This window comes from Centruroides sculpturatus, unplaced genomic scaffold (assembly GCF_000671375.1).
Source record: "Centruroides sculpturatus isolate CEXI.00-Female unplaced genomic scaffold, Cexi_2.0 scaffold521, whole genome shotgun sequence".
Lineage (NCBI taxonomy): Eukaryota > Metazoa > Arthropoda > Arachnida > Scorpiones > Buthidae > Centruroides > Centruroides sculpturatus.
This window is the reverse complement of record NW_019384833.1, coordinates 3790-31660: the sequence shown is the minus strand read 5'-3', so window position 1 is coordinate 31660 and position 27871 is coordinate 3790. Positions and strand designations below refer to the sequence as shown.

Genomic DNA, 27871 nt, shown 5'->3' with positions numbered 1-27871 from the left:
ATATTTATAAGTTTAATTTATACGAAATGACGTCATTAAAACAACAAATATAGCTTCTTAATTTGGCATCATTCTCTAAGATAATGACGTAGTATTGACGTTAGGTGTATCCTCTATCCCAACCAATCAAACAGATTCAAAATCCAAATAAAATTTTCTTATATATTAAATTTCCTTTCGCTAGTAAAACACATATTTGATTATTTATTATTAATTATCTCCTAATGGTAAATATTAATTTTTGAATAGACGACAAGTTAAGTTCTGTCGGAATTTAGTGACGTCACCTAGTTGTTTACGTTTGTGTGAGTTCGACGTCATCGGATCCAATAGAAGTTTTGTAGAAGTGGTCTGTGTGTTTGCCCGTCTCGAAGCGTAAAAAGAAAATGTTTTTTCTTCGTACTTACAGTCGTTTTCCCATCAGACACGTTAATATTTGCGCCAGGTGAGTATTTAATTAGTTAAATAAGTTATATTTAAACATATATTACAGATCTACAAGGAAAATATATTCGAGTAGAAACACCTTAGACGTTTCGATTACGCCAGTTATATGCTCATTTCCTTTTATTTTATTGCGTTTTTATATTAAATGTACACGTTTATAGTTTGTATAATGTGGGTCAGAAGTGATGTGTTGATGCAGTGTTTATACATGAGTCACATCAATTATCTGTATCAAAAACTGTCAGGTTGTCTGTTAAATCTTCTAATTTGTAGATCATATGACCCAGAACGTTGACATAAACGTAAACGTGAATTTCTATGATTTAGAATAGGAGGTGCCCACTATGGCATGCCTTTTTCCGGATCGGTTTTGCGTGTGTTCGTCGATCCGAACTAGTCTGTTCATAGTGTTGTCGTCTTGGTAAGTAAATGGAATTAAATGGTATAATATGTACTTTGGATGGTTGCCAGGTGTTTATTATTTGTGTCGAATGTAAGAAACTACAATGGTGTACCGATGCGGAGATGATATTTGAGATGGGAGGTGAAGATGTGACCGGGTGCAGACGCGTTGACGAGAGAAGGTCGAGGTAGACTCGGTCCGACGTCGCTAAGGTCGAGAGTGGCGTTCCGGCGTCGTGTTACTGACTGCCTCAAACCCGACGATTTGGTCGATAAGAGCCGATGTGGTTGCGCAAACCAAAAATTTGGTTTGTACCATCTGGATCCTAGAAGCCTTATTAGACAATCCGAATCGGTTGCAATGCAAGACGTAATTTTGTATAATTGAAAGGCTTTAATTGATCAAACCTTATAGATGAGTGCAAATTTTTTATTTGTAAGATTGTGTTCTGGCAAAACTGCGGATGTGCTGCTTTGAAGGAGCGGCTATTGAAGTTGTGGTTTTGCCCGTGAAAGAGCAGCCATATGAGACAAGTTACGTGTTGTTTCTTGCAGTGTATGTGACGCAGATATTTGGGATTATTGACAAAAATGATTGCTGAGCTTGTTTAAATAATATATATTGAAATTTTTTTACTTTGATAAGAAAAGGAAGTAATAACTGTCCACAAAAAACCTTTATCAGTGTTGTGTTGTGTTACAATTTTTGTGGACAGTTATTACTCAACACAGTGTTACAGTGAGATGCTTGTGTTAGAAAAGGAAGTAATTTAAGAAATCAATAATAGATAGTAGGATTAGTGGTGTGCAAGCAAGTGCTGTTACCTTCCTTGTTGTATGGGTGTGAAGTGTGAACTTGGCAGAAGAAAATTGGAAGTGGAGTGAATGCTGTTGAGCTGAGAATGCTACGTTTGGTTTGTGGCAAGATACTAATGGATAGGGTAAGGAATGAAAGGATCTATGAGTTGTGTGGAATGCAAAAACAAGCTAGTGAGCATGCACAAGGGAGATTGCTGAGGTGGTTTGGGCACGTGGAGTGTATGAGCAACGAACGACTATTAAAGTGTGTCTATGTTGGTGAGGCATGTGGCAAGCATCCTAGGGGCTGTCCACCAAAGAGGTGTGTTTGATGCTTTGGTTGCAAAGAACATTGCAAGTATGCATAGTCAAAGTTGGCGTAAATGTGTACAAAAGGCCTCGATGAGTGTGGAAGAAGCGAGAGAAATATGTTTAGATCGAGCAATGTGGAAGCAGCTCATTCACTGCCAGCCCAAAAGGGAAAAGGTGTGAAGATATGTATATATGTAATAATAGTTTTCTTTGTACAGAAAGATTTATTTCCAAATTTTCCACTATTTTAAAAGGTCATGTGATGTTAATTCAAAATGTCAGATAGTGTTCAACAAATCAATGTTAGTGTTCGTCAGAAATGCTGCAAAAGTCGGATCGGCATCCAATTTTGCCAGATTGTCAAGTGTCATCAAAACAAATGATAATCGTTGCCCCGACTTGCTTTATTTCTTGATATGTGGCATGTGTGCATCTATCTTTATTATCTGAGATATTTTATAATGCTATATATTCTTGACTGTGATCTTTGTATCTGCAGTTTATGAAAATCTAAATGGTATTTCACTTTTAATGATTTGGTTTGAACTCTGTGTTCCAGATCATTATGAGAAATATATGTAGATGAATAAATATTTGTTTGGTAAACTGATCATAGAAATTCTACATATTTTTCTTTACTTAACAACTTTATAAGGCTTTTCAATTTGAGAATACGTTCAGGTCAGAACAATTTTGATGATGTTTTAACTGAGATTTGAACTTTAGTGAACTACTCGAAAATTTGAAGCATTCGTGCATGACTGTGGTTTCAATTTTTAAGAGTTGTATACACGTGAGGTGAATTGGAACAATCTCCGATTATGTGAATATTATCGAAAAACAAATCCCAAATTATGCTATTGCTTGGAGTTCAATAAGAAAAGACAACCGCTCTTAACTGCTAGCAGTTCTATTTGAGAGACATGCTAAATGATTGCCTGGTATGTCAATAGAAAATGTAGATATGGATGTCTAGGTCCAACGTTATGCCACAAATATTATAAATTAGAATATGATTAGGCCTCAAACATGATGATAATGAATAATAATTTAATATGATTAAACACCAATGACGTGCATAGAACATATAACTTTGAATGTAACTTTAACTACTTGTGCCATTTCTTCATGCAATGCTTGAGCATATATGAAGTGTTACTTAAAAATTTCCAAATACATTTGATAGTAAATTATAATTTAGAAACTACAAATTAGGTTATTTATTCTTTGGACAAATTAATGCTATATCACTTTAACTTATCTATTAAATATGAAATTCCTAAGTTCAGACCTCTCCGACGGGCCAGCCACGCTAAATTTTTATTCACATTGTCCGCATCGAAAGCCGAACTGTGAGCCAGTTTTCCGTGAAAAGTCCCCCCCGAAAGAACCCATTTGTCCCTTGTTGAATTGCCCGAGAATAGCATTATTTTATGGCATCTAAAATATATTCATTAATTATATTGCAATTGTCTGATTAATTTGGAAAATAAAGTAAATGTGGTAATTGCTCGTTCAGAAGCAGTTTGGTTTATTATTCTATACAAGTTTCATTCAAGATAAAAATAAAAAAGTTAAATTAGAATAAAATTGGGTTAAGAATGAACATTGCAAATTGTGTCGTGACACACATTTCCATTTTTTCTTAAAGTAATTGACAAATCGGGTCGGATAACATTCACTTTTTAAAAGTAAAATTATTATTATTTTATTTTAATTAATGGTAACTTTTTTTTTTGCAAATTAGGCTACTAAGTACGGCGACTCAGCCTGCCGTCAACGAAGAACAAAAACACGAAGCTCAAAAAAAGCAGGTAACTTTCTATTGACTTTAGCAATAAAGTTTTTCAGATTGCTTAAAAAATAAAGCTTACTTAAGGATATGATTTCAATAATGTATTGCAAAATTTAAGGAAATTGTACCCTTATCTGAAGGAAAAATGCATTATCTATGCATAATACGTATACTGAAAATGAGAATTGCACATGACTTGAAGTTATAATGTCACATAAAATACTTTAATAAGTGTAAAAAGAACATTTTTAATAAAATTGTTATTTATTAGGTCTAACTTTATTAAATCTACATGTTTTATAATCTAAAAAATGCTCTAAATTTACAAACATTATGAAAACTATATTAGATCCACTTAATATAAATTTTTCTTGTGTCTATTAACACGACTTTATAAAAGTAAATGGTTAGTTTACGCTTATAAAGTTGTGTTAATTTTGCTTTATTTTCATGTAATTACTCAATTTTTTAAACTTGTTTTGGAAAATTTTGCATTTATCAAAAGATAAAATTGATCATTTGTATAAATAAGATAAAATAGTTGCTCAAAGTTCATTCCTTTTGTGTTTCTCAGTAATTTGCTAAACTTTCTACTTAAAGGATGATGCGGTCTGTTTAATGTATTCAAAATCATTGAAAGCACAATATTAATTATTGATAGATTGTTAGAATGATCACTTGAAATTGTCAGATGATTAAATTAATATTTTTTTATATTAATTTACATTTTGAATATATTTAAATAAATCTCCAAAGTAGTCGTATAACAGATATATTTTAGGTAATATAAAAAATTATAATTCAGATACATAATGATAAATTTAAAATTTAAGCTGTTTGTAAGTAATTATGATTTAGTTAACAGTGTGTTATTGGTTAGTCGTCACTACTTACAAATAAATGACAATACCTAGGTGACAATGGTTTAAATGGGCTACATTTTTTTTAGAGTAGAATCAAAATACTTTGTCAGAAGAAATTAATTTGAGATAAGTGCATGTTATTAGCATATTATTAGCATAAATACATCATACATGAACATATTTATGTGTTAGAATCTTTTCGTTTTACAACAATATTTATTTTATAAGTTCATTGACCTATCCACTATCATTTCTTATCATTTTGTTACATTAATCCTGTTTTCTGTGTTTAATTTGATGTTCATTCAAAACTTATTTATAATTTTTTAAATAATTAATGTTTTATTATGTAAAATTCTTAATTTGATTTCAATGAAATAGTTAAAATAAAGTTTGCTACCGAATGTTGAGTTACTGAGGATTCAGATGGCTTGTCATTGAGTAATTGGATTGAGAAATGTTTTCCATAAATTTATATGTACTTTGCACAAATCATTTTTTATTATTCAATTATAAATTTATTAATGGAATGTTCAATTATACTATCAATGGAAATTATGATTCTGAGAGTTTGGTTTCTTCGACCTATTTACTATAAACCTCTGCATTAAACATGCATATATAAATATATGGTAATGAATAATGTATATATTCTCAATTATATATATTTATTGTCATTGTACATTTTTTAAATAAATAAAAAATATTATTTTTAACTGAAAATTTTTTTTTCTTTCAAGGAAACAAATTCTTTCGTCATGAACATTTTTAAAGGACAGTTTAAAGGAGAGCAAATATTTCCTTATCCACATGGTAACATAAGTTCCGATTCAGTTTTATATAAATCTAGTTAAAGCTAATACTTAAAATTGTTTATTCATAAGAACATCAAAAGATTTAAAATAATTTATTTTTCTGTATATTGTTTGTCTAGTGCAGATTATAGTATTGTAGATCATTAATTCTCCAAAATAACTGAAAATGGACAATTTCAGATAACTGATTGTATATTTTGCACAAACTGGATAAAAATAGATAAACAAATACACTTTTAAAACATCCATTAATGAATTTAATAAAATAAAAACATTTTCAGTCAGTTTTACTGATCTTCATCAGTTACGATAGAACAGAACACTAATACAAAACTTTAAAATTTTAAAAACGATAATAAGAATTCTAAGATAACTATATAAATAAATAGTTGAGATTAATCAAATAAATATTCACAGAAATATATTAATTACAAATATAATAACAAAAAATGAATAAATACCATCCAATAAAATAAATTATCCTAAATGGACTACCATGCGCTTAATACAATTAACTTTCGTAAACAGACCGCCATACTGTAGACAAATTGTCTGCATCCCTATGATTGATGCAAGATGATTTTTTGTGAGCTTTATACAGTTTGAATTTCTCTAGATATCTTATCGTGTATATATTAGAATTTGGTCTGATGACGTTTGCTTATTCCCATAGTACTTTTATATCCTGATGTTGTGAGTAAGCCGCTAGGGCAGTATTATTTAGATTATTAATTGTGTACTTATGCTCCTTAAGTCGTCGTCGTAAATCCACCTGTGTAAATCACATGTAGTGGCACCTATGTAGAACAGTTTTGATGCGAAATGCTGGATGATTATCGGGATGGATTAAATCCCCACAGACGAGTTACATTCATATGGCTTCTTATCATTTCTTAAAATTCTGAAGATCATTGGGTTGCATCAGTATACTATTGCTACATCATTAGCTTTGGCCACTTTCTTATGTATGTTTCTTAAGGATGGGATATAATTTAAAATGATCTTTTGTTTCTGGTCTGATGATGCATGTTGACTTTTTGATGTTTGAAAGGTTGCGATCAATTTCTGTATTATTTTTATCGGATAACCATGTTGCTCTATGATGTTTAATTTGTAATTCAGCTCCAATACCATGTTGTGTATACTGGTACAATGGGTATACATCTTTCTAATCAAAGATCTAAATGCTGCAAATTTTATATGCCGGGGATCAACAGAGTTATATGGAATTAAAAGAGATTGAAAACATGGTTTCCTGTATACCTTGGTTCAGATTTTGCTGTCTTTGCAAGAGATAGAAATGTCCAAAAAGTTTACTGTTGTTTCATTCTTTTGGTCTAATTTTAAGAGTAATCCATAGCGGTTATAATCAATCACAACGTTCCAAACAACTAAACAATGGCATCCTATTGTGGACTGGAGACAAAGGATAGTTTTAAAATATGTCCTGTTTTTAAAACAAATACATAAAGAAACGGCCAAGACTAATAATTTCTGGGTGATATATCAACACAATCCTACAGTTTTCAAGCTCTTAAGAAACAATAAGAAGCGATATGACTGGAAATCAGCATCAGGGATCTATTCTATACCATTACATGATCAGCGTTTTAATTCTGATCTTGTCTATGTGGGTGCAACGATGTTCATCTTGCAGCAATGTATCAAAGAGCATAAATATACAATTAATAAGAACCTTGACAACATCATGCTATCAGCTTACGTAAGACAACAGGACATTCAAGTCCATTGGGATCGGGCAGAAATAATTAAACTTACAAGAAATTTACACACAATGAAATATCCGGAGAAGTTAGAGATCTTTAAAGTGCACAAGACAACTGGTTGCATCAACCATAGAGATGTGGATGCTTTACCTACCACATGGTGATCCTTTTACAAAAATTAATGATATTAAGAGACTTCATTTGCCATATTTTTCATTAAGGGATATTTTCACCTTAATTTATATTATTTCTGTGTTTGTTTATTTTATCCGCTGCATCTACATTTCTGTTATTTATATTTTTATTTCTGTATTTACGTTCTTTTTTGTGTTTGATTTATATTCTATTGTATATTAATTAAATTAACTGAAGAAGATCATTAAGAAACCGTCGAAAATGTTTTTGTTATTAATTTTTATTTGCTGGATTATTAAAGGTGTGTTTTATTCACTGAAGTGGAATGTACTATTAATGAGATATTCACTGCTGAATCTTGTATCATTTAAAATAAATTTTGTAATTTTATCAATAAATTAATTGCAATTTTCATAACTTTAAAAAAAAAAAATTGATAACTTACTGAAAATTATTTCAGTATTGACAGAAGAGCAAGAAGAGAATATGAAAATGATGCTGGGTCCTGTAGAAAGATTTTTTAAGGTATAGTATAATAGTTATTAGATTTTCTTTATAAGGTTATTTAAATTAACAGCTTAAAGCTACAAATAAATACTTTGCTTGATTTAGGAAGTGAATAATCCTGTAAAAAATGATGAAACAGAAAGTATAGATGAAGCAACTGTTCAAGCTTTAAGAGAATTGGGGGCTTTTGGCCTATTGATTCCTCAAAAATATGGAGGACTGGGTCTGTGCAACAGTCAGTATGCTCGATTAGGTGAAGTGATTGGAATGAATGACATGGGTGTGGGAATTTTTATTGGAGCTCATCAGGTAATGTTTTGAAGAATTTTCTGTTATTTGTGAGGTGAAATATCAAGGTAACAGTCCAGAATATTTTATGGTCTAGTCAATTGGACTTAAGGGAATTCTTCTTTATGGAAATGAGGAACAGAAAGAAAAGTATCTTCCAGATTTGGCCGCCGGTAGAAAGTTTGCTGCTTATTGTCTCACCGAACCGGGTCATGGTTCCGATGCAAGCGTGAGTATCTTTTAATATATCTGGATTTTTGGAAGTTGCCGCATACAAAATATTATTCGTGTTTTACTAGTCGATAAAAACTCGAGCCGAACTGTCACCAGATGGAAAACATTACGTTATGAATGGAAGCAAAATTTGGATTACTAATGGAGGAGTTGCAGACATTTTCACAGTTTTTGCTCAAGTAAGATATCGATGTTTGAAATGTTTTATTTTTCTGCCATCCTGTTTTATATCATGTTTTATTGCTAGACACCGGTTGACACTCCAAAAGGCAAGAAAGACAAAATTACTGCATTTATTGTGGAGAGGGCTTTCAAAGGTGTTACGAGTGGACCTCCAGAAAAGAAATTGGGTATTAAAGCGTCTAATACAGCTGAACTCTTTTTTGACAATGTTAAGATACCAGTAGAAAATATTTTGGGTGAAGTCGGAGAGGGATTTAAGGTTTTAATATATTAAAAATTTAAAATATTTTTATAAAAATATGGACTTTTTACTGAAAGTAAATTTTAAATATCAGGTAGCCATGAACATATTAAACAGTGGAAGATTTGGTATGGCAGCAGTTATGACGGGTGTCATGAGGAAGGCTATCGAAAAGGCAGTGGATCATGCAACAACTCGAGTGCAGTTTGGTAATAAAATATGTACGTACGGTACGATTCAAGAAAAATTAGCTCGTATGGCCATGAAACATTATATTACCATGGTGAGTTTATTTGAGATGTTATTGTTAACATGTTTTCCAATTGTAATGTGTAATCTTTAATTGTTTTAGAGCATGACATATGCAGTATCCGGTTTGTTGGACCAAGAAATAAAAGATTGTCAGTTGGAAGCAGCCATTAGTAAAGTATTTGGATCGGAGTCTGCTTGGTACGTGGTAGACGAAGCCATTCAAACTCTGGGAGGAATGGGTTTCATGAAAGAGGCCGGGTTGGAAAAAATGTTGCGAGATCTCAGGATATTTCGTATTTTTGAAGGAACAAATGATATTCTTAAACTTTTTGTTGCCTTAACTGGTAATATGATAAGTTCAGAAATTAGTATATTAAAACAAACAATTTCTTTATAAGTTCTAATATTGGAAAAAGGTCTGCAATATGCTGGTGGACATCTGAAGGAATTACAGAATGCCATGAAGAATCCAGCTGCCAATCTTGGTTTGATACTGGACGAAGGAGTCAAGAGGATGAAGCAAGCAGTAGGACTCAGCAGTAATATATCAATAAATGAATTTGTGCATCCAAATTTGCATTCTTCTACTAACCTTGTAAGTAAAATATATTTAAATCAAATTAAAGTCTATTTTTTTTAACAGTATATTATACATTTGGTTTTATCTTTCAGGTAGGAAGGTCTATAGAACAGTTTGGTTCTTCAGTAGAGTATTTGTTGATGAAGTATAAAAAGAATATTATAAGTAAGAAATTTAAAATATAAGACTTTGTAACTCTTAACTCTTTTGTATATTTTAATTTTACACTCCATTCTGTTTTTACACAAATTTTTTTATAACTAATTTGAATGTGTCTAGTCAGAAGTGGTTTTTCATTCTGACTTTATCCTATGATCAAAGCATCCAGAAAAAATTAATTTGAAATATGACCATTTGCATAATTGCGTTTTTTCTGGTTTCTTTTAATATGGGGTCTGCCAAAATCTGAAATGTGCGTCTAAATATCCAGATGGCACAATGCGCTGATTGGTCAGATGAATGACATTAACCTACTAAAATCGGAAATGTTGATCGATTAGCCTAAACTTTGTGTTGTTGTTGTGAGAGCGGGCTGACATTATAGTTATAGACATTTCATCTAAAACTTGATAAAAAGCACTTATTTATAATTTCACTAGCTTATGTGTATTGACATTAATTGAAAATTTTGCAATAATTTTAACATTAAAGTAAGTTACATGATATCAAAGATTTTAATGTTGAGACATTTTTAAACATCAAGAAGTAACTTTTATCTGTTTTGTATTTTTTTAAGCTTTTTTTGTACATTTACTATAATAATAACATAATCAAAAACAACAAATTTATATATATATATATATTACAACAGAATATGCTAAGTGGAAATGCAGATTAGTTAACAATTTAATATATATTTTCACCTAAACATAATTCATACTTTTTAATGCATAATTGTTAAAACATTTTAAATAATAAGTTATTTTTTTTACAAATTCTCTAATCTATTGGTTTGCTTTTCGAATCAAATCCCGTGGAAACTTAAATATAGACACTGGATATATATTTTCCTATGCAACCAGGTATACAGCACATACAAGGCATCTTCTAGAAATAGTTATTCATTAGTATGGTAATATTATTTTAACAAAAAATAAAAAGGGTTAAAAAATTGTTTACTATGAAAACATTACAGTACAAATGTTACATTACATTTTCCTGACACTTATATTGATAAACAATTTCCATGATGAAATGTATGGAAATTCTTATTTTAAGCATATATAACTATTATATTCAAAGGAATTTAAATACAGTATTATCGATTGTTAAATAATTCATATGAAAATTCTATACTTTTAAGTTGAAAAATGGTCATACAAATTTGATTAAACATATTTACAGATATGTCCATGATGGAAGTGGATATATGAAATTTCTGTAAATTTGAAAAGTATTGTTTCTTAACACAGATTTTGAACTGACATTCAAAAGCACAAAATGTCTATTGACAGAAAGAATTGTCAATTCTAACTAAAGCATTAAAAAAAAAGATTTTCTGATAAGAGTAATCTATGGAGAATATTCTTTATTCAAAATTGTTCAGTAACATTTACATTCGAACTTTATAATTTGTTAAGCAAGATTTGTGAAAATTTCTCTTTCAGGGGTATACAGGTATACCTCAAGTTACTTCGTTCTTGATTATATGTTGTTTGTCAAAAAATATATGGAAAAATAAAATTCAAGTTTAAGTCATTTTATTTGACTTTACGTCCATCTGCCAAAATATTGGAGTCGTAATATCACTAGAAAAGCGTTAAAGCACGTAAAATCATATTAAAATATGTACATTTACAGTAAATGTTAATATAATCATCATAAATCATAGAGAACGAAACATGAAAACTTCTGTGTTGTCGTCTTATTTAGCGGTCTTTAAGTGCTCAATATTGGTGTTTTCCGTGGTAGCGCCAATATCTACCATTTGGCGTTGTCGTCAGTGCCACTTCATATTGGTAAATTTAATATAAATTAGTTTATTTTCTACTGTCGCAAGATAATTTTAATAACTGTATTTGTTATTTAACCTTACAAAATCATTTATTTTATAATGTCTTAGAGCAAACCACATTCACAAATAAAGAGTCCGCACTGTACTGTAAACATCGCCAAATTGTAAACACGTACATTTACAAGTATGTACTGTACATACATGAATTCGTAAATTTAGATTACTTTTTCTGTACTATATTAAAAACTAAAATTTATTTGTTTGTAAGCTTAAAATAGATTCTTATTAACAACATATTATTAAAAATGCATGTATAAATAAAATACAGAACTGGGAATGGTTATTTGTGGTTTAGCCTAGTGACGAGTAAATTCAGAGACAAGTAAATTCGACTTGCGTCGTTTTTCAACCTAAATCGCATCTCCAGGAACTAATTACCGATGTAAGGTGAGGTATACTTGTACAAAACTTTGTTAATTTTATTGTTTTATCTAACTATATTAAATGCATATGACAAATTCAAAAAATATTCTGACCTGTCTTAATTATAAATTTTATCCTTTCTTGAACTTTTTATGAATAATATCTGTAACAAAGTATAAATTTTCTGTTATTTATTATCTGTGCACGTAAATTTAAAACACTAATTGCACTATTAAAATTATCTATTGTATATGATTTGGTTCAGAGGTGCATAAAGATCAAGTATGAAGTTAAAATTTGTTCAAAAAAAATAATCAATCTTAGTAATTTATTAAGTAAAAGTAAACCATTTTAAAATTATTCCTATAAATTTAAGAAAACATGCAAACTAAACTTTATACTGCATTTTCACTTTGTACTCACTCCATATTACGACAACTAAAAAAATAATCTATTTCGTCACGATTTGTTCTGACCACAAAATATAATCGATATTTCGGTGTGTTGACATCTTTCAGCCAACCAATCAGCATGCTGTGCCATCTGGATATTTAGTTGCATGCAAAACTGAATGGCTGACACAAACACTGGTAGTTGGGATTGATTGTTCTCAACAAATGGGCAAGCTACATGGAATTTTTCAGGTATTTTGTAGTCTAACACATAAATAGGGGTCATTATCTCGTGCAAAGTTCTCTCAGGAATTCTTCCTTGCTAGAATGCCTTTCTGTTACATTGTCTTATCGCACAGTTTAACTCAAATTGAGTCTTTTAATATAGAATAATTTTTGTATATCATTTCACTCAACCTTTGTCGTTGGTGTAACACCTGAGCCTTCAGTATATGTAGATTTGTAGCACAAACTAATTTTTGTAACATACTCCTAGGGGTATGTTTACCATTGGTTGAGAACTGCCAGAACTAATGTGTCATATCAGTGTATGGACAGTATTTTTTTTACATGGAGTTTTTTGGAATATGACTATTGTTTAAAAAAGAATTGGGTGTATAATAAATATAAAAGAATAAATTTATCCAACGAGATTTCTTACTTAACATTTACATTTTTTAAATAGATGAACAGTTTTTATTGAATCGTCTAGCAGTGTCGGCAGTGGACATTTACAGCATGATCGTAGTGTTGTCTAAATGTACGCAGACCTTAGAAAAGAACCTGCCCTCATCCCAGCACGAAGAGGCCTTAACCAAAGTCATCTGTTCAGAAGTAAGATGCAAATGCTTTTAACAGAAAAACTTTGTTTCTGAACTGCATTAAACGTTTTTATCTTTCAGGCAGCAGAACGAGTGCAATTAGAACTGAGTAGCTTGAAGAAAGGAGAAAAGTTGGATAACTTCAAGACCATGGCATCCATATCCGAGGACCTCTGCAAAAACGGTACCGTGTGCGCCTATCCCGCTCTCGGATTCTAATATACATAAGTCGTCACCGAAGAACACACGGTTCCCTGTACATAAGGAAATATTTGTGTATCTGCCAAATCGTCCATAATTGATTATATAATCATAATTGCATAAAGCGCAATTGGGTTCTTTTGAAACCAATATTTTCAAACCGATTATTTTTACATATTTTCTAAATATATAAAACTCCAATAAATATATTACTTTTAGTAGTATAATTGAGTGATTGTGCAATTATTTTTATTAATTTATTACTTTCTGAAGTTCATAATTTGCTTAGTTTTGTATATATACAAATAAAATTCTTACAGTTTATCATTTTTGCTTGAATTGATCTCTTACAGCTAACGTGAATTTTGATGCACAAATTATAACATCAAATTCAAAGAAAGACAATGAAGCGAAGCATCTTTCCTTGTTGCAAAGTTAGGTTTTTATCGTCGACATTAATTTTTTTATTAACATTACATCATTTATATTACTAACATTAACATTTCAAGCATTAGAAAACTTGCATAAAAAATATAACAATTTTTTCCAAGTGTATTCTTTACATCCTTTTTACAGTCCAACTCAGAAATAACTGCAAAACTAGATCGAAGATAATCTAAATCTTGAATAAAACAGCAAACATAGATTATTAGAAAATTACACAAGTTGAAAATGATCAAAACACAGACCTTTTATTGTAGATTTGGTGCTTTTACAATAAAACACTGATAAAATTTTTCACAGTATCCACTGTGTCTTGTATCCATAACATTTGTTGCTGTATAAACATTACTTGACTACTTTCATTAGAAACAAAATCATTAGTATAATACTCAAAGTTATATTGTTACGAAAATAACATGCTGCGTACCATTGTAATGAACAAAATAATTTATATTTAAATTGAACTTAGAGAAATTGAGATAAAGCTCATACATTATTTTACCATTTTTAAATAAATATACAAATGAATCACACATAAGGAAGATATTCCATACTAATTTTCAGTATATGAGAAAATATATTTTTTGTTTATTACAATTATCATTCATTTAACATACAGAGTGATTAGAATTCATTTAATTGATTATCTTTTATGTTATTTTTATTTGCGTGTAAATATAAATAATAAAGTTTCGAACAAATATAAAAATTTTATTTTGTAAACTGCAAAACAAAATCAAATTTTATTTTGAAGTTTACAATCAAAAAACAAAATATCGTACATACTTGCAAAAATAAATATTTTTAAAAAGATGCACCGGATCCACAATAAACTAAACGGTTTCTTCCAAACCATAAGGGTGTGGGATATAATATATACATTTACTAAATTTTTCACTAACAATGCTAAAGGCTTTCCACATTGTCCGATTTATATATAGATCCATAACAGATGTTATAGCATTGACAATTAATCCCACATCTTCACTATATTATATTTTTTTAAAACAATCTGTTGATTTGCTAGTATAAAAGTATGCAACAGTCTGTTTCCACCTTGTAAATAAACCACTTTAACATAAAGACTAATGAATGAGTAGCCGAGCTGGTACTATTTGGTAATGTTACCTTGCCATAATACGTATTGTGGCAAGGTAACATCTCTAAATGTGTTTTGTGAAAACTTTAAAGGTTAAGACAAATTACATAATCGTTTTTATTTTTTTAACTATAACTGCATTTTAGCTAGTTTTTTCCCAATGATTATCAGGAAAAAGTATCCGAAAATCAGATTAAGTGTATCATTTCAGATATTAAGACAGCACATTTTGATTTAAACAATTTTTGTTTTGGTTTTTATGCAATTGCAAACCATAACATCATTTTTACTTTAATTATATGTTACTTATATTGTTATTATATATAGTGTGTCTCATATTAGTAACATTCATATGTTATTACTAAGAAATAGATTGATACGATATCATATATATATATATAATGTTTATAGAATATTAAATGTATTCTACTGTAAAGTGTATTTATAAAACAACTTAATTCCTGCACAATACACATCATACTTATATATTGTTATTATTTATTAAACTATAATAATTTATTATAAGTGGCTGATGTTAAATACTGTATAATCTGTATACACAAATGATGTTTGTTTGTTTATTCGCTATACACTCCTAGGCCTTTCCACCAATTGCTACAAAACCCAGCAGTTAGGTTTATATAACTGTAACTTGAATAATGTCGTACATCCCACCCCATAATATTTGTTGAATTTTTGTAAATCTATAAATTTCTATCTACATTCGATTTTTATGCATCTTTCTAATTACAGATATATAGTACAAGGCCTGTCTATATATTACTTTTGCTAACGTAATAATTTAAATACCTTCAACCTCCGATTATATTCATAATTGGAGGTTGATGCTTACACAAAGATCCGGTAATACTAATTTCACTTGTACATAATCCTATGTTTATGTCAACAATGTAATCGGCTTTGTTAAGGTTTTTTACTGAATAACTTCCTTCTCCTAATTTTGTCATTTTGCTAATATCGACATCCTTACTGTCGGAATATAAAAAGTATACGTAGAATACGACAAGATTAATATAAAAAAAGTAGAGGATTAGGTGGTATTATGGAACCTCTTTATCATTTCTGAGGATTTTGTATAAATTAGGGACCCTTTTTATAAGCATTCTCGAACCGTTTCTGTCAGCAACCTCTTTCATAACGCTATTCATACTTTCATTATACGTAAAGTTCACGACTGTAGTGGGAGCACTTTTAAATGGCCTTTTCTTGACGTTCGCCTCGTACTTCTTAACCATTCCCGGAATTGCGCTTTTTCGGGAACCTAGGGTCTGGGCCACGCTCACTATTCTATCTATTTCTTTACTCCCGTCTTGTATTCTGTCACAATACAAAAGGGCCCCTAATTTATACAAAATCCTCAGAAATGATAAAGATAGTATAAAATCAGGAGAGATAGCGGGGGTTTATACAATTCCATACGGGAATACGCAATTGGGCAAAGACTATGTTGGAGTAACCACCGGGAGTTTGGAACTTAGACTCGAGGAGCGTAGTTATAATATCAGAAAGGAATCTAATGCAACAATTTTGTCCCAAATGGCGCAAACGCGAGGATCGGTAATCAAATGGAATGAGGCAGCCATCGTCAAACCTTTATCTTCCCCATCTTTGGCGTTGACAGCCGAAAAGATGCAGATCTATAGGAGTAAACTACAGGAAGGCTGTTTGAATGCGAGGGATGCCGAAGTCTTCCCTCTGCATGGAAGTTTATAGTTAAGGAATTTAATAAGAGCTCTAACCAGTTAAAATAGTAATTTTATTGGATGCGTTAGTAATTGTACTTCTTAATACTTCTACGTACATATTTTATATATTTATGTTACTCCGTTGTTACTCCGTTAATTTTGAATTTTGAATTTTGTATTCCACTAATGGAACGCTTTAATTCAAATTTCGTTCTCAACCTGAAAATGGCACGTAAATCAGGCTGAAAACGTTTGTTTCGAAATAAATATATTTCTCGGCAAAGGTAAGGAGTTATTTATATGTAACTTATATTATAGCTCGGAATAGGTCTTCTGGTCAAGAGCGAGAAGCCGGGTTCTGTTTAGTTACTCCTTACTAAGTAACTACTCTGCCGGCTCTGGTTGACGTCCGAACTCCTTATCAATCCCGAGCCCGATTTGAAATATTTCTGCGGGTCCTTTCTTTTATTCGTGTCTTACTGTTTATTTACCAATTTCCTGTTGTTATAACGGAGGAAAAGTATGGCGATTCGGGAAAAATGACCCCGTTCTAGATTCTTACATTTTTCGGCTCGGGAGACCTCGAAACGTCGATAAATGCAAATTTTGGGAGAAAATTTCTGTATCTACAGATGTGTCAGCGTGTGGGGCACGCTTTTATTTTTGTCTTGTATCAGATAGTTGGACGTCAGCATCTAATCTCTTTGGGCTCTGGATTTAATGGTACAGAAAACCACAGAACCGTCAACGATCTTTTGTAAAAATTACAAATTTAATAATCATATTTCTGAATGGGATAATGTTAGTTTTATTTTCGAACTTGACACTTTCATTGTTACTTGACACTTCCATTGTTACTTAACACTTCTATTGTTGATGCAAGTGTTAAGCCTTAATCCCGTCCCTCTCCCCCGTAGGGAGGGATTTCGAAAAATCTTTTCTTACTGTGCGTTTTCGTGACATGCCCTAACCGTGTACCAAATTTCAACTTTCAACTCCTAACCGTTTAAGCTTTACGCTTATTATTATTATCATTATAAACCCGTCTCGATTATATATTAGATTATAGAAATACAATATAAATTTATGCTCAATTTACGGCTTTATTATGCAATAATTATACATTTTATAATATAATTCGCATTCAAAATGCACAAAAAGTATACAAAATTAATTTCAATACAAGCAAATTAAAAATAATATCAATTAACGAAGAATTATTCGTTAAATCGTTCAAACACGAGGAATTTTAATTATACTATTCACAGCGGGTGTAAACATTATAATAACTCACTTTTTTTTGCTTAGTCTTCGGCACTTTTTTGAGAATTTCTTTTCCGCGACATTAATTAAACAAAGGAAGCGACACTAATCACACCTATTAACATTAGCGAAGTAACAACAGCCACTGCGATTTTCCATCCAAAAACAGAACTAACTTCATTTAATGAATATTCGTTCACAGAAGAATCATTTACTGAAGATGCCAAATTTACGTCTGGATTTTCTACACATTTACCATTATAAACAATGTCGATGAAAGACACACAACACGAATTTCTTTCACAGAAAACATCGGAGAAATCTGCAATCTTCTGCCGGTTTCTAAGCAACCAGTCTTTAGTAATTTGCGAAGGACAATGGCGAGTCAAATTGTTTCTGGATAAGTAAATCTGAAATTCGGTAGAAAATTTCTTTCTTCTCCGTAACATTTCGTCTTCTCTATATCTGGAAACATTTCCTTTGCCACTTCCATATTTGACTTAACGAAAGAAACGAATTGCTGCAGTTTGTGGTCACAAGTAATTTCGTTGTTACTTATATAATACGTGGCATTTCAAATCCATATTTCCACTCATCTAAATAAATTGTTCTGATTTTACAGTAATACAGAAATATGTTTACCCGATTTGGTGTGTAAATTGGCAATTTGACGATTTCGAAATGATTATCTGAGAAATCGACGTAAATCAAGTTGTATTCTGTCCAATTTATCATCGGCCATTGTTATCTATACGGACATAAGTTAAATTCTTGCTGCTGCCGAAAAGACGCTCACCGATAATTTTAGTTAAATTGTTGTAAGATAGATCGAGACGGGTTAAATTAGTCAAAGGGAAGAAGATATTTTCGGGTAAAAATGTCAGGCGATTTCTTGATAAATCGAGAATCTCCAATGACGACAAATCCTTAAAAACATCTTCGGGAAGATTTTCTAACCGGTTTCCTTCCAAGTCTAACCGTCGAAGTTCAGAAAGATCACGAAAAATTCCAGTTGGAAGGGATGATATTTTATTACCCCGACAGGAGAATACTGTCAGTAGTTTGTTATTTCTCAGAAGATTTGGAGGGAGACGTTCAATTTCGTCGTACCATAATTCCACGGTTTTCAAATTAATTAAATCAGAAAATACATCATCTTCGAGTGAAGAAATAGAACAAAACAATGCATAAATTTCAGTCAAGTTGGGCAGTTTCTTAAAGAATCCGGACGGAATTTGTGAGAATATATGATTTCCATGAATATAAAATGTTCTTAAATTAAAAAGACCTTTCAACGTGTCAGCTGGTAAATCTTTTATATCATAAAATCCTAAATTCAAATGTTCGAGTTTTGTGAGATTTCTAAAGACAAGTGGATGAATCCATTCAATATAATTGTAATTTAAGTCTAGTTTTGTCAAATTGTGAAGATTATAAAATACATCTTTTGGCAAAACTTCTAACTGACCACTTACGAGGATTAATTCGGAAAGATTAATTAACTCTCGGAAAGGTTTGTTCGGAAATAAAGTGAAGTTATAGCCGTCAATTCTCAATAAAGTCAGCGACGGAACATTGCGAAATGTTAAATTTAGAATTTCCGACGTCATCATGTTTTGTATTTCGATAGATCGAAGAAAAGTCATGTTATTAAAAGAGGCGCTTTCGAAGTTTCTTTTATACGAGGGTGGGTACGATACCTTGACGTGTTCGATTTCATATCCGAAAGTGAATATTCCAAAGTCGATCCCAGACATATAACAATTTCTAATATTTAAGTTTTGTACATTTCTAACATTCAAACATCGCATTAAACGAGAGTCGATCCTTTCCTCGCCGCACTCGATAGATAAAGATCGATCGAATATTTCAACGTAGGATAAGTGCTTCGATTCGTAGCATCTCTCTGCCCTTGACAGACAAGAAACATTCTTCCAATGTTGCCAATAGAAGCATCTCCCTACCCTTGACCGACAAGAAACATTCCCCCAATGTTGCCAAAACTCTCGACAAGAATTTACCGCTAAAAATAGCAATTGAAAAACGATAACAAACCTCGTCTCGTCCAATGAATCTTGTACTTACATCGACAGACGAATCTCGCAAGTACAACTTTCAGAATGAATTAACAATGAAACAGAATTCCGAACGGGTAATAGTCTATATCCTTAATGTTGTTACGTCGTCAACACTTTAAATTATAACGTCAGTGACGTTAATCGTCATTTCCTACAGAAATATGACGTACATAGTTATTAATTTGCTGGTTTATTTCCATTGCGTTAGAAGGAACATTATCGGATTAACGTTAAATGAATGATTTACGAATAAAAAATTTGTTTTGCACATTTATTACACGACAATTGTTCTTCTATACTATTTGATATTGTAAATAAAATATTATTTATTTTCTTTCTCTAAAACTTATCTGGATAGTGTTAATCGATTGTTTTGTGACACAAAAGAATGTTTCTGTCCGACTCCAGTGAAATTATTATAATAAAAATTATTTAACTGAATATGAAATAAATATAAAATGTATCTGTTTTATATTTGTGAAGCAAAGGAAATTGTCAATAAAAAGGAAATGTTAAATGTATTGAGTTAAACCGTCAAGAAAAGAAGTTACGTAAATGTTCATTCGGTGACACCGGACTTTGACATCGTCGCTGGAAAGGAATAGAACGGTAAACAAAATTTTAGAATAAAAGAACATTAAAAAGGGAAATATTTAAAACTTTAGACCCATTAAAATAAGGCGAAGCGAGAATCAACAAAGAGCGATCATAGTCGACAGGATGGTTTCGAATAAACAATCCTAGGAAGACCTATCTGGCCACCTAATCTGTTCTCAATTTTCACCTACAGACAGGTAAAAGACCAATATTTTTCTGCCTCCTAAAATCACATACTCGTGACCTTAGACCATCCCGACGAAAGGGAATAAAACTCCACCCCATAATCTGCGAATTTACATATTCGTCCGAATGGAAGTTTTCTCATTTTAATCATAATTATAACAAAATATAAAAAGTATTTCTTGCGATTATCGATTACTTTTTTCTCAATCTTAATAGAAAATAAAAGTGCCCTTTTTTCGTACGTAAAGAAGACAGCAAAAAATAATTAAAAGGAACAGAAATTATCCTTTTAATTATTTTTGAATGAGACTGCGACCATTTGTAATATTTAAAGCATTTAATCAAGTTAATTAAAGTACAAGATAATTGCGAAACTCTGGCAAATAATTTAAGAATATTTTAAGTAATAAGAATAAGTTTATCCTTCCAGGAATAAACTTAAATTAAATCAGGCAGTTTGCATCCGAAAATAATTACCTTTAAACAAGAACTTAAAAAGGAAGTATTTTCAATTTATATAAAGCGAAATTCCAAGAAATAAACTTTAAAAATGAAAGTCAAATACTTTAAACCGTGCGGAAATGGTTATAGTAATTACGGTGGTTGGCGGCTTTTATTTATCAATTAGTTTTCTCTGCTTAATTACTTCATTAATCTCTGGCATTGATAATAATACGTAGGATCACTTGGAATAGTCTAACCTAAGCGTTCGAGATTGCTTCGACTGATAATGGATGCAGCAAGTTTAGCTCTTTCTTCGAATTACGATATCTCAGGAAATTTTTAATATTTCTATATAGTGTGGTGTTTTTTTGAAAAGCGTTTAACGAGTGGATTAAAAGTTTATTAGAATTTTGGAATTTGGACCACTCTACGCGAAGATATCGAACTTTTAATTTTGGGACTCTTCGAATTCAATTTAGTGGACCGATGGATTTGATTATCCGGAATCGGGTATAGCGTTGTCTTTGGACATACAACGTGAGTTCATTTGTTAAATTTCGTGAAGTTTGGCCCATACATTACGCAGATATCAAATACTTCCGGTTAATTTTTGGCAGTCTTAAACGGACTTCCGCTCTAATATTTTTAAAAGTTACTTGGTCATTTTTTAGTGCTTATTAAATGTAAGCTCTTCTGAAAATATGATGTCTCTATGTATAACAGTTTTTGAAATAATTGAATTCTACAATTTTCTTAAAAACCAATATCTACCTTCCATTGACTGACCTTTCGGCCGAAGTTTCTAGAACTTTACGGAAGAAACGATTTTCTCTACTTCTATTCATAATTTAATAGTAAACTGTATATTTTTGGATTTGTTAGAATCTCAGGAAGAGGTTTATCCTATTTATAATTTAATATATTTATTACTTTGGAACTTATTTAAATATAACTTTTTATTTTTCTTTGTTATTATGGAAAAAGATATACAAATATTTCATGGTGCTGCTCTTGGCATTGTGGAGGAGATAAAGAGTTATTCTAGTCGCTATCCCAATGGCAAATTAGGTGCTGAATGTCATATGACATATATTCTTTCGCAATTTTCTAGATTAATGGATCTAGCTGAAACTGCTCTAAAGAAGAATAGTCTGATTGAATATCTTGAGCAGAAGCTATCTCTTTTGCCTACTAAACAGGATTTAAAAGATTTAAAGGATGTTTCTCCTGGGTTTTTTGATAATGGATCAACTAATTTAGTTGATTATGAGGACATAGCTAAAAATGCCTATATTGAAAATATTGTTACTACACAAAAAATTATTATTGATAGATTGGAAACAATTGAGCAGAAATTTATAACACACACCTCTCCCGCTCCATTATACAGTACAGTAGTTAAGGCTAAGGGATCCTTTGGACCCAACAGCGTTAAGATAAAACCGTCTGCCTCCAAGGACGTGCTTCTTGTATACAATAAAAATAAGGATAATGGCAGCAGCGATACTGTACGCAAAATAATACAAAGTAAATTAAAACCATCTTCTCTACATGTTGGTATTGATAAACTTCGAAAGATAGGAGCTGGGGGGCTTGCTATTGAGCTCTGTGACAGGCGAGATGCAGATGCATTGGAAAAATGTATTGAAGAAAATATACCAGNAAAATAATACAAAGTAAATTAAAACCATCTTCTCTACATGTTGGTATTGATAAACTTCGAAAGATAGGAGCTGGGGGGCTTGCTATTGAGCTCTGTGACAGGCGAGATGCAGATGCATTGGAAAAATGTATTGAAGAAAATATACCAGAATTAGTTACACGAAGGCCAAAGAAAAGATGGCCGCATGTTACATTATACTCTGTACAATCTAACATTTCTAAAGAGGAATTACATAATCTTATTTACAAACAAAATGAAGTTATTAGTGGACTCTATACTGAGGAGGAATTTTCAAAAGAGTTTCGTATTAAGTTTATTTTAGGAAGAAAGGACATTAATTACATTAACTGGGTAGTGGAAGTCTCACCTGGCTTGAGAAAAACTTTATTAAATTTAGGAAAAATTAGTGTAGAGTGGTCTCGCTGCAGGATTGTGGATTTTTGCCCAATCCTGCAGTGTTATAAATGTTGTCAATACAATCATTCTGCAAAGAACTGTCCCCAAGCAGTGCCTACTTGTAGTCACTGTTCGGGTGAGCATCTGTATAAAGACTGTCCTAACTGGGAATCTGGTCCAATTTGTTGTAATTGTGAACAAGAGGAAATGAATAATTGTAAACATAACGCTCGGGATGGCTCTTGTCCGATTAACCTGCGAATAAGGAATATCATTATATCTAGAACAGATTATGGACTTTGATAACACTAGCATACGTATTTTACAGATTAATCTAGGGAGAAGTATTGCAGCTTCCTCCCTTTTATCTAAGAATATTGATAATTATGATTTAATTTTGGTACAAGAGCCTCATTGTAAAAAAAATATTCCTTCTTGCTTACCCACCTCTTGTCCTGTGCTGCGGGGATCCGATGATATTTCCTGGGCAATTACTTTGATAGCTAATACTGATTTATCTCTTATGCATCATACAAATTTCTCTAGTAAATACCTAATCACTACTGAACTTATGATTGATAAAGAAAGATTTATAGTTATTAATGTTTACTTACCAGGTGATTATGATGATAATGTTTTTATAGACGAGCTACAAAGAAAAGTGCATGCTTTTTGTGATACATGTATTATAATTGCGGGTGACTTTAACGCCCACTCCCCGGCATGGGGCGGTGACGCTTTTGATTTGCGTGGGGGTATGCTGGAAGAGTTCTTTGCAGTTAATGATTTAATAATAATTAATAATCCCTTATCTTCTCCGACTTTCATCTCTAGTAGAGGGGAAAGTTGGATAGATATTGCTGTTTGTAGTGCCAATTATCACTCTAAAATACAAGATTGGAGGATCTTAGATGAAGATAGTCTTACTGAACATGCCTATATCACTTTTAACTTGGTTAACATAAATCGTAGTTCAACATCCCCTTATCTTCCTCGCAATAAGTATGCTTGTAACCGGGCTAATTGGCCGGCTATAAAAAATTTTCTTGATGATCATCTTATTGATCAATATTCGGAGGACCCTGCTATTGTTAGAGGGCAAATTGATAAAAATATTGAAACTATCATTAATGCATGTGAGCTGTATATACCGAAGAGGATTGTACAGTACATAAGAAAAGTGTGCCTTGGTGGACCCTCGAGTTAAGTGTGTTGCGTCGCACAACTAGAAAGTTAAGAAGAACTTACCAGCGTTGCACAGATGACAACGAAAGAATTTTGCATAAGGAGGCTTTATCTAGCTCTTATTTGGGGAACTAAATGTCAACTTCAAAAGGGATCGCGGGACGAGAGAACGTCCGAATCGCTCTCTTTGTTTGGAAATAAGACAATTTTCCACGTTTCGGCAATACTTCGTCTAATTTTACGCCCGCTACAAAGTTTCTACAAAATAAGTATTATTGTAAACTTTTATATTACCTTTTAGATGAAGATATTCCACTTTTAAATCATATCTAACTGTAATAAATTTATACATCTTTTTACGTTTTATTTTGTTTATGAAAACATTTTATTAATTTAAATACTATGTTAACAAGAAATAAAATGTAAAATAACAATCGAAATAAAAAATTTTTCCACGAAAAAAAATATCGTCTGTTTACAAAATAGCGAAACTGAGCATGCGCGAAGTAACAGTATCGTCTGGTAAAGTAAATACGAGTAAGTTCAAACTTATATATTTATTTATTCGGAAAATAATAATAAATGTAGCCGCTGCGATAAATGGGCGCATTGTTCTTGCGCTAATATTGAAGAAAACGAGAGTTTAACCATTTTAATTTGTCATTCTTGTATATAAAAATAATATCCCCGTCTTACCCCGCGGGTGGGGCGAGATGGCGCATTTACGTATAATTTTAAAATATTAAATTTTCTTGTTTTTAAAAACGTTTTCAAAAATTAAATTTTGTATTATATATTATCAAATGTTTTCTAGACAAATATGTTTTCTCATATCTCATAGAGGAGTGTTATAGCTATGCGCTGTTCACTCCAGAAGAAACAGTAAGGAAGAGTCGGTCTTATAGAAGACGACCAATCCGAGGAAGACAGGATAGAGGTCACTAAGTAACCAAAGCCGGTCTTATAAGAGACGACCCCCGCGAGAAAGGGAGACAGAATGCCTTCCGGGAGGACTTGGAGGGAAAGCTGGCCCCTATTCAGGCGTCATTGGCAAGGACGAAAACCCGGAAAAAACTCCCGCTGCCAGCTCGTCCGAGTGAGGCGCGAACCCCCGATCNGTATATAAAAATAATATCCCCGTCTTACCCCGCGGGTGGGGCGAGATGGCGCATTTACGTATAATTTTAAAATATTAAATTTTCTTGTTTTTAAAAACTTTTCAAAAAATAAATTTTGTATTATACATTACCAAATGTTGCAATTGCCGAGAATAAAAAAAAAATTATCGTTCTCGTTAAAGTGGTCGCCATCTTATGACTTTTCAAACCTTAACGTCCTCATCCTGCCCCACCTTCCCCTATAGATTGTTTCGTCTGGAATTTAACTATTTTCTAGATTTTATTTTATTATTATTATAAAGAAGGTAAGACCAGAGTTTAAAGTGGTAAGTGTAGTACAGTCGACCTCCCTATAACACTGTTGATTTTTCCGTTTTATATGAATTCCTTGTTGTACGAGTCACTTTGATTTTACAAATACGTGAGCCGTTCGCAGCCTGGCACACGTATTTGTAAAATCTAAGTGACTCGTACAACATAGAATTCATATAAAATGGAAAAATCAATGTTGTACGAGTCACTTAGATTTTACAAATACGTGTGCCAGGCTGTGAATGGCTCACGTATTTGTAAAATCAAAGTGACTCGTACAACAAGAAATTCATATAAAACGGAAAAATCAACAGCGTTATAGGGGGGTCGACTGTACTTAACCCTCAATATAACAATAATTTTATAATCTAAGTACTAGCCAGACTTTGAAGGGCCGTATGATTATTTATATTCGGGTCAGTATGATCCGTACCATACTCGGTATGTTGTTGATTTTTTTCGGACTGTCATTTTCTTTTGCAGAATATAAGTAGTGTTCTTGTGTTTTTATTATATAGTTTGTGAAAATTTTGGTTTTAACTTGTGAAAATATTTACAATGAAAAACTATATTTTGACCTTTGAACTCGTTGAAATTAAAATTTTTTAAGAGGTAATAACGAGCTAATAATTGTGGGAAATGGAAGAAACGTTGCATTTGCCCATGAAAAGTAAATAAAGAAAACATGTTAGTAAGTGAAAGTGACTGATATATAGAAACTACATCATTAGGATGTGTACAAATTGCGCGCTATGTGCATCATTCTAGATAACAAAAGTATAAATTAACACGAACTAACCTTCTGTTTGTTATGATATAGACCACAACCTTAGACACCGAAGCCGCGAGGGATTGGAAAATTACCAATCCGAAATGCATAGTTAAATAGGCGAAATAAAGTGAACTATTTTAATTTCGGTCTGTTAATTGCGGATAATTAAGAAAGACGTGATAAATATCATTAGTCTCACTATTGAAAGAAACAACCTTTATAACGTTTTATACTTTTTATTATTATCGAATAGAAAAAGGTTAATTTTGAGGGTCGTAATCAGTTTTTTAAAAAATTGTAAATGTTAATAACGAATAACATCTTCATTAAGTCCGACCTCTCTCGAGATATACATGAAACCCCTATCTCCCTATTTGTTTTAACCTTTGATCACCAAAATTTAATATCATCGTGGCTCTTTACACATGCCAATTTTCGTGTTTTATAGACGGAATATTTTTGACACTCTTTTGGGTCGAGGAGGTCTCAAAACGTGAAGATTTGCAAAAAATTCTGAAGGTCAAATTTTACACAATTCCAATTTTTTCCCTTATTATGTACTGTACATATAACTGTCGAGAAAGTAAAATTAAGAAGGTTTAGAAATGCATTTAACTTATCGCTATAGAATATTTTGTCTCCTTTAGAAACGTTTAAATAAAGGGTTAAAGAAAGAAATGTCTTGTTATTTATTTTCAAAATTAAAAAAAAAAACAAGAACTAAGTAGAGTTATTTTGACTCGCACCTTCTTAGTTAAGAGTTAAAACTCTTCCTTTCCTTTTCAGACTTTTACACAATGGGTTAGAATATTTTAGCTCGTTGCCTTTACACAACACAAATGCCACGCTCCCTTGACTAAAAGGAAAATGGCGGAGGCGCATTCGATTTTCTTCAAAGACGGCGTGGCTACAGCTACTCTATTTAGTATATTTATTCTAGCCGGTTGCGATTAGGCCATTCTTAATATTTTACTCAGTAAGTACGTCTATTTGATAATAACTCACCATGCTTCAACCTATATCCGCGCTTTAATTAACTTCAGTTTTCGGGGATTTTTAATAGAATGGAATTTTACCCGTCACCACAAAATTCGTACGGAGCGTAACTTTAGTCGGAAAGGCGGGCCAAGAAAGAGCATAAATTTCCGGAAAAAAAAAAGCTCTATCGGGAGCCGACTCGGCATATCTCCAGTGGGTACCGTCCGTTTCCGGAATTAAGCGTGGCATCTAACATATTA

The 27871-nt window shown here is 31.8% G+C and overlaps 3 protein-coding genes across 3 annotated transcripts; 2 read left to right on the top strand and 1 right to left on the bottom strand.

Annotated features, from left to right (window-relative positions):
• The first annotated feature begins 289 nt into the window (after positions 1-289).
• LOC111630174 (very long-chain specific acyl-CoA dehydrogenase, mitochondrial-like) lies at positions 290-13593 on the top strand. Its single transcript, XM_023374235.1, has 14 exons — positions 290-445; positions 3707-3773; positions 5358-5430; positions 7755-7819; positions 7907-8110; positions 8187-8318; positions 8389-8502; positions 8571-8765; positions 8842-9030; positions 9100-9343; positions 9416-9594; positions 9672-9744; positions 13034-13182; positions 13251-13593. The coding sequence occupies exons 1-14, from the start codon at positions 387-389 to the stop codon at positions 13386-13388; spliced, it is 1881 nt and encodes a 626-aa protein (XP_023230003.1). The 5' UTR covers positions 290-386; the 3' UTR covers positions 13389-13593.
• A 4093-nt stretch (positions 13594-17686) lies between these two features.
• Positions 17687-20105, bottom strand: LOC111630175 (protein slit-like). Its single transcript, XM_023374236.1, has one exon. It carries the CDS (start codon positions 19691-19693, stop codon positions 18614-18616), a length of 1080 nt encoding a protein of 359 aa, XP_023230004.1. The 5' UTR covers positions 19694-20105; the 3' UTR covers positions 17687-18613.
• Positions 20106-23538: 3433 nt separating this feature from the next.
• On the top strand, positions 23539-24453 carry LOC111630147. The gene has a single exon (XM_023374198.1). The coding sequence runs from the start codon at positions 23539-23541 to the stop codon at positions 24451-24453; it is 915 nt and encodes a 304-aa protein (XP_023229966.1).
• The last annotated feature ends 3418 nt before the right edge of the window (positions 24454-27871 follow it).

Excerpts from the sequence above, each read along its gene's own strand:
- LOC111630147 (XM_023374198.1), top strand. The coding sequence starts at position 23,539 with ATGGACTTTGATAACACTAGCATACGTATTTTACAGATTAATCTAGGG.
- LOC111630175 (XM_023374236.1), bottom strand. The coding sequence starts at position 19,693 with ATGCGATGTTTGAATGTTAGAAATGTACAAAACTTAAATATTAGAAAT.
- LOC111630174 (XM_023374235.1), top strand. The coding sequence starts at position 387 with ATGTTTTTTCTTCGTACTTACAGTCGTTTTCCCATCAGACACGTTAAT. Across the intron at positions 9,595-9,671 it reads TGCATTCTTCTACTAACCTT|GTAGGAAGGTCTATAGAACA; the intron begins GTAAGTAAAATA and ends TTTATCTTTCAG. Across the intron at positions 9,745-13,033 it reads GTATAAAAAGAATATTATAA|ATGAACAGTTTTTATTGAAT; the intron begins GTAAGAAATTTA and ends TTTTTTAAATAG.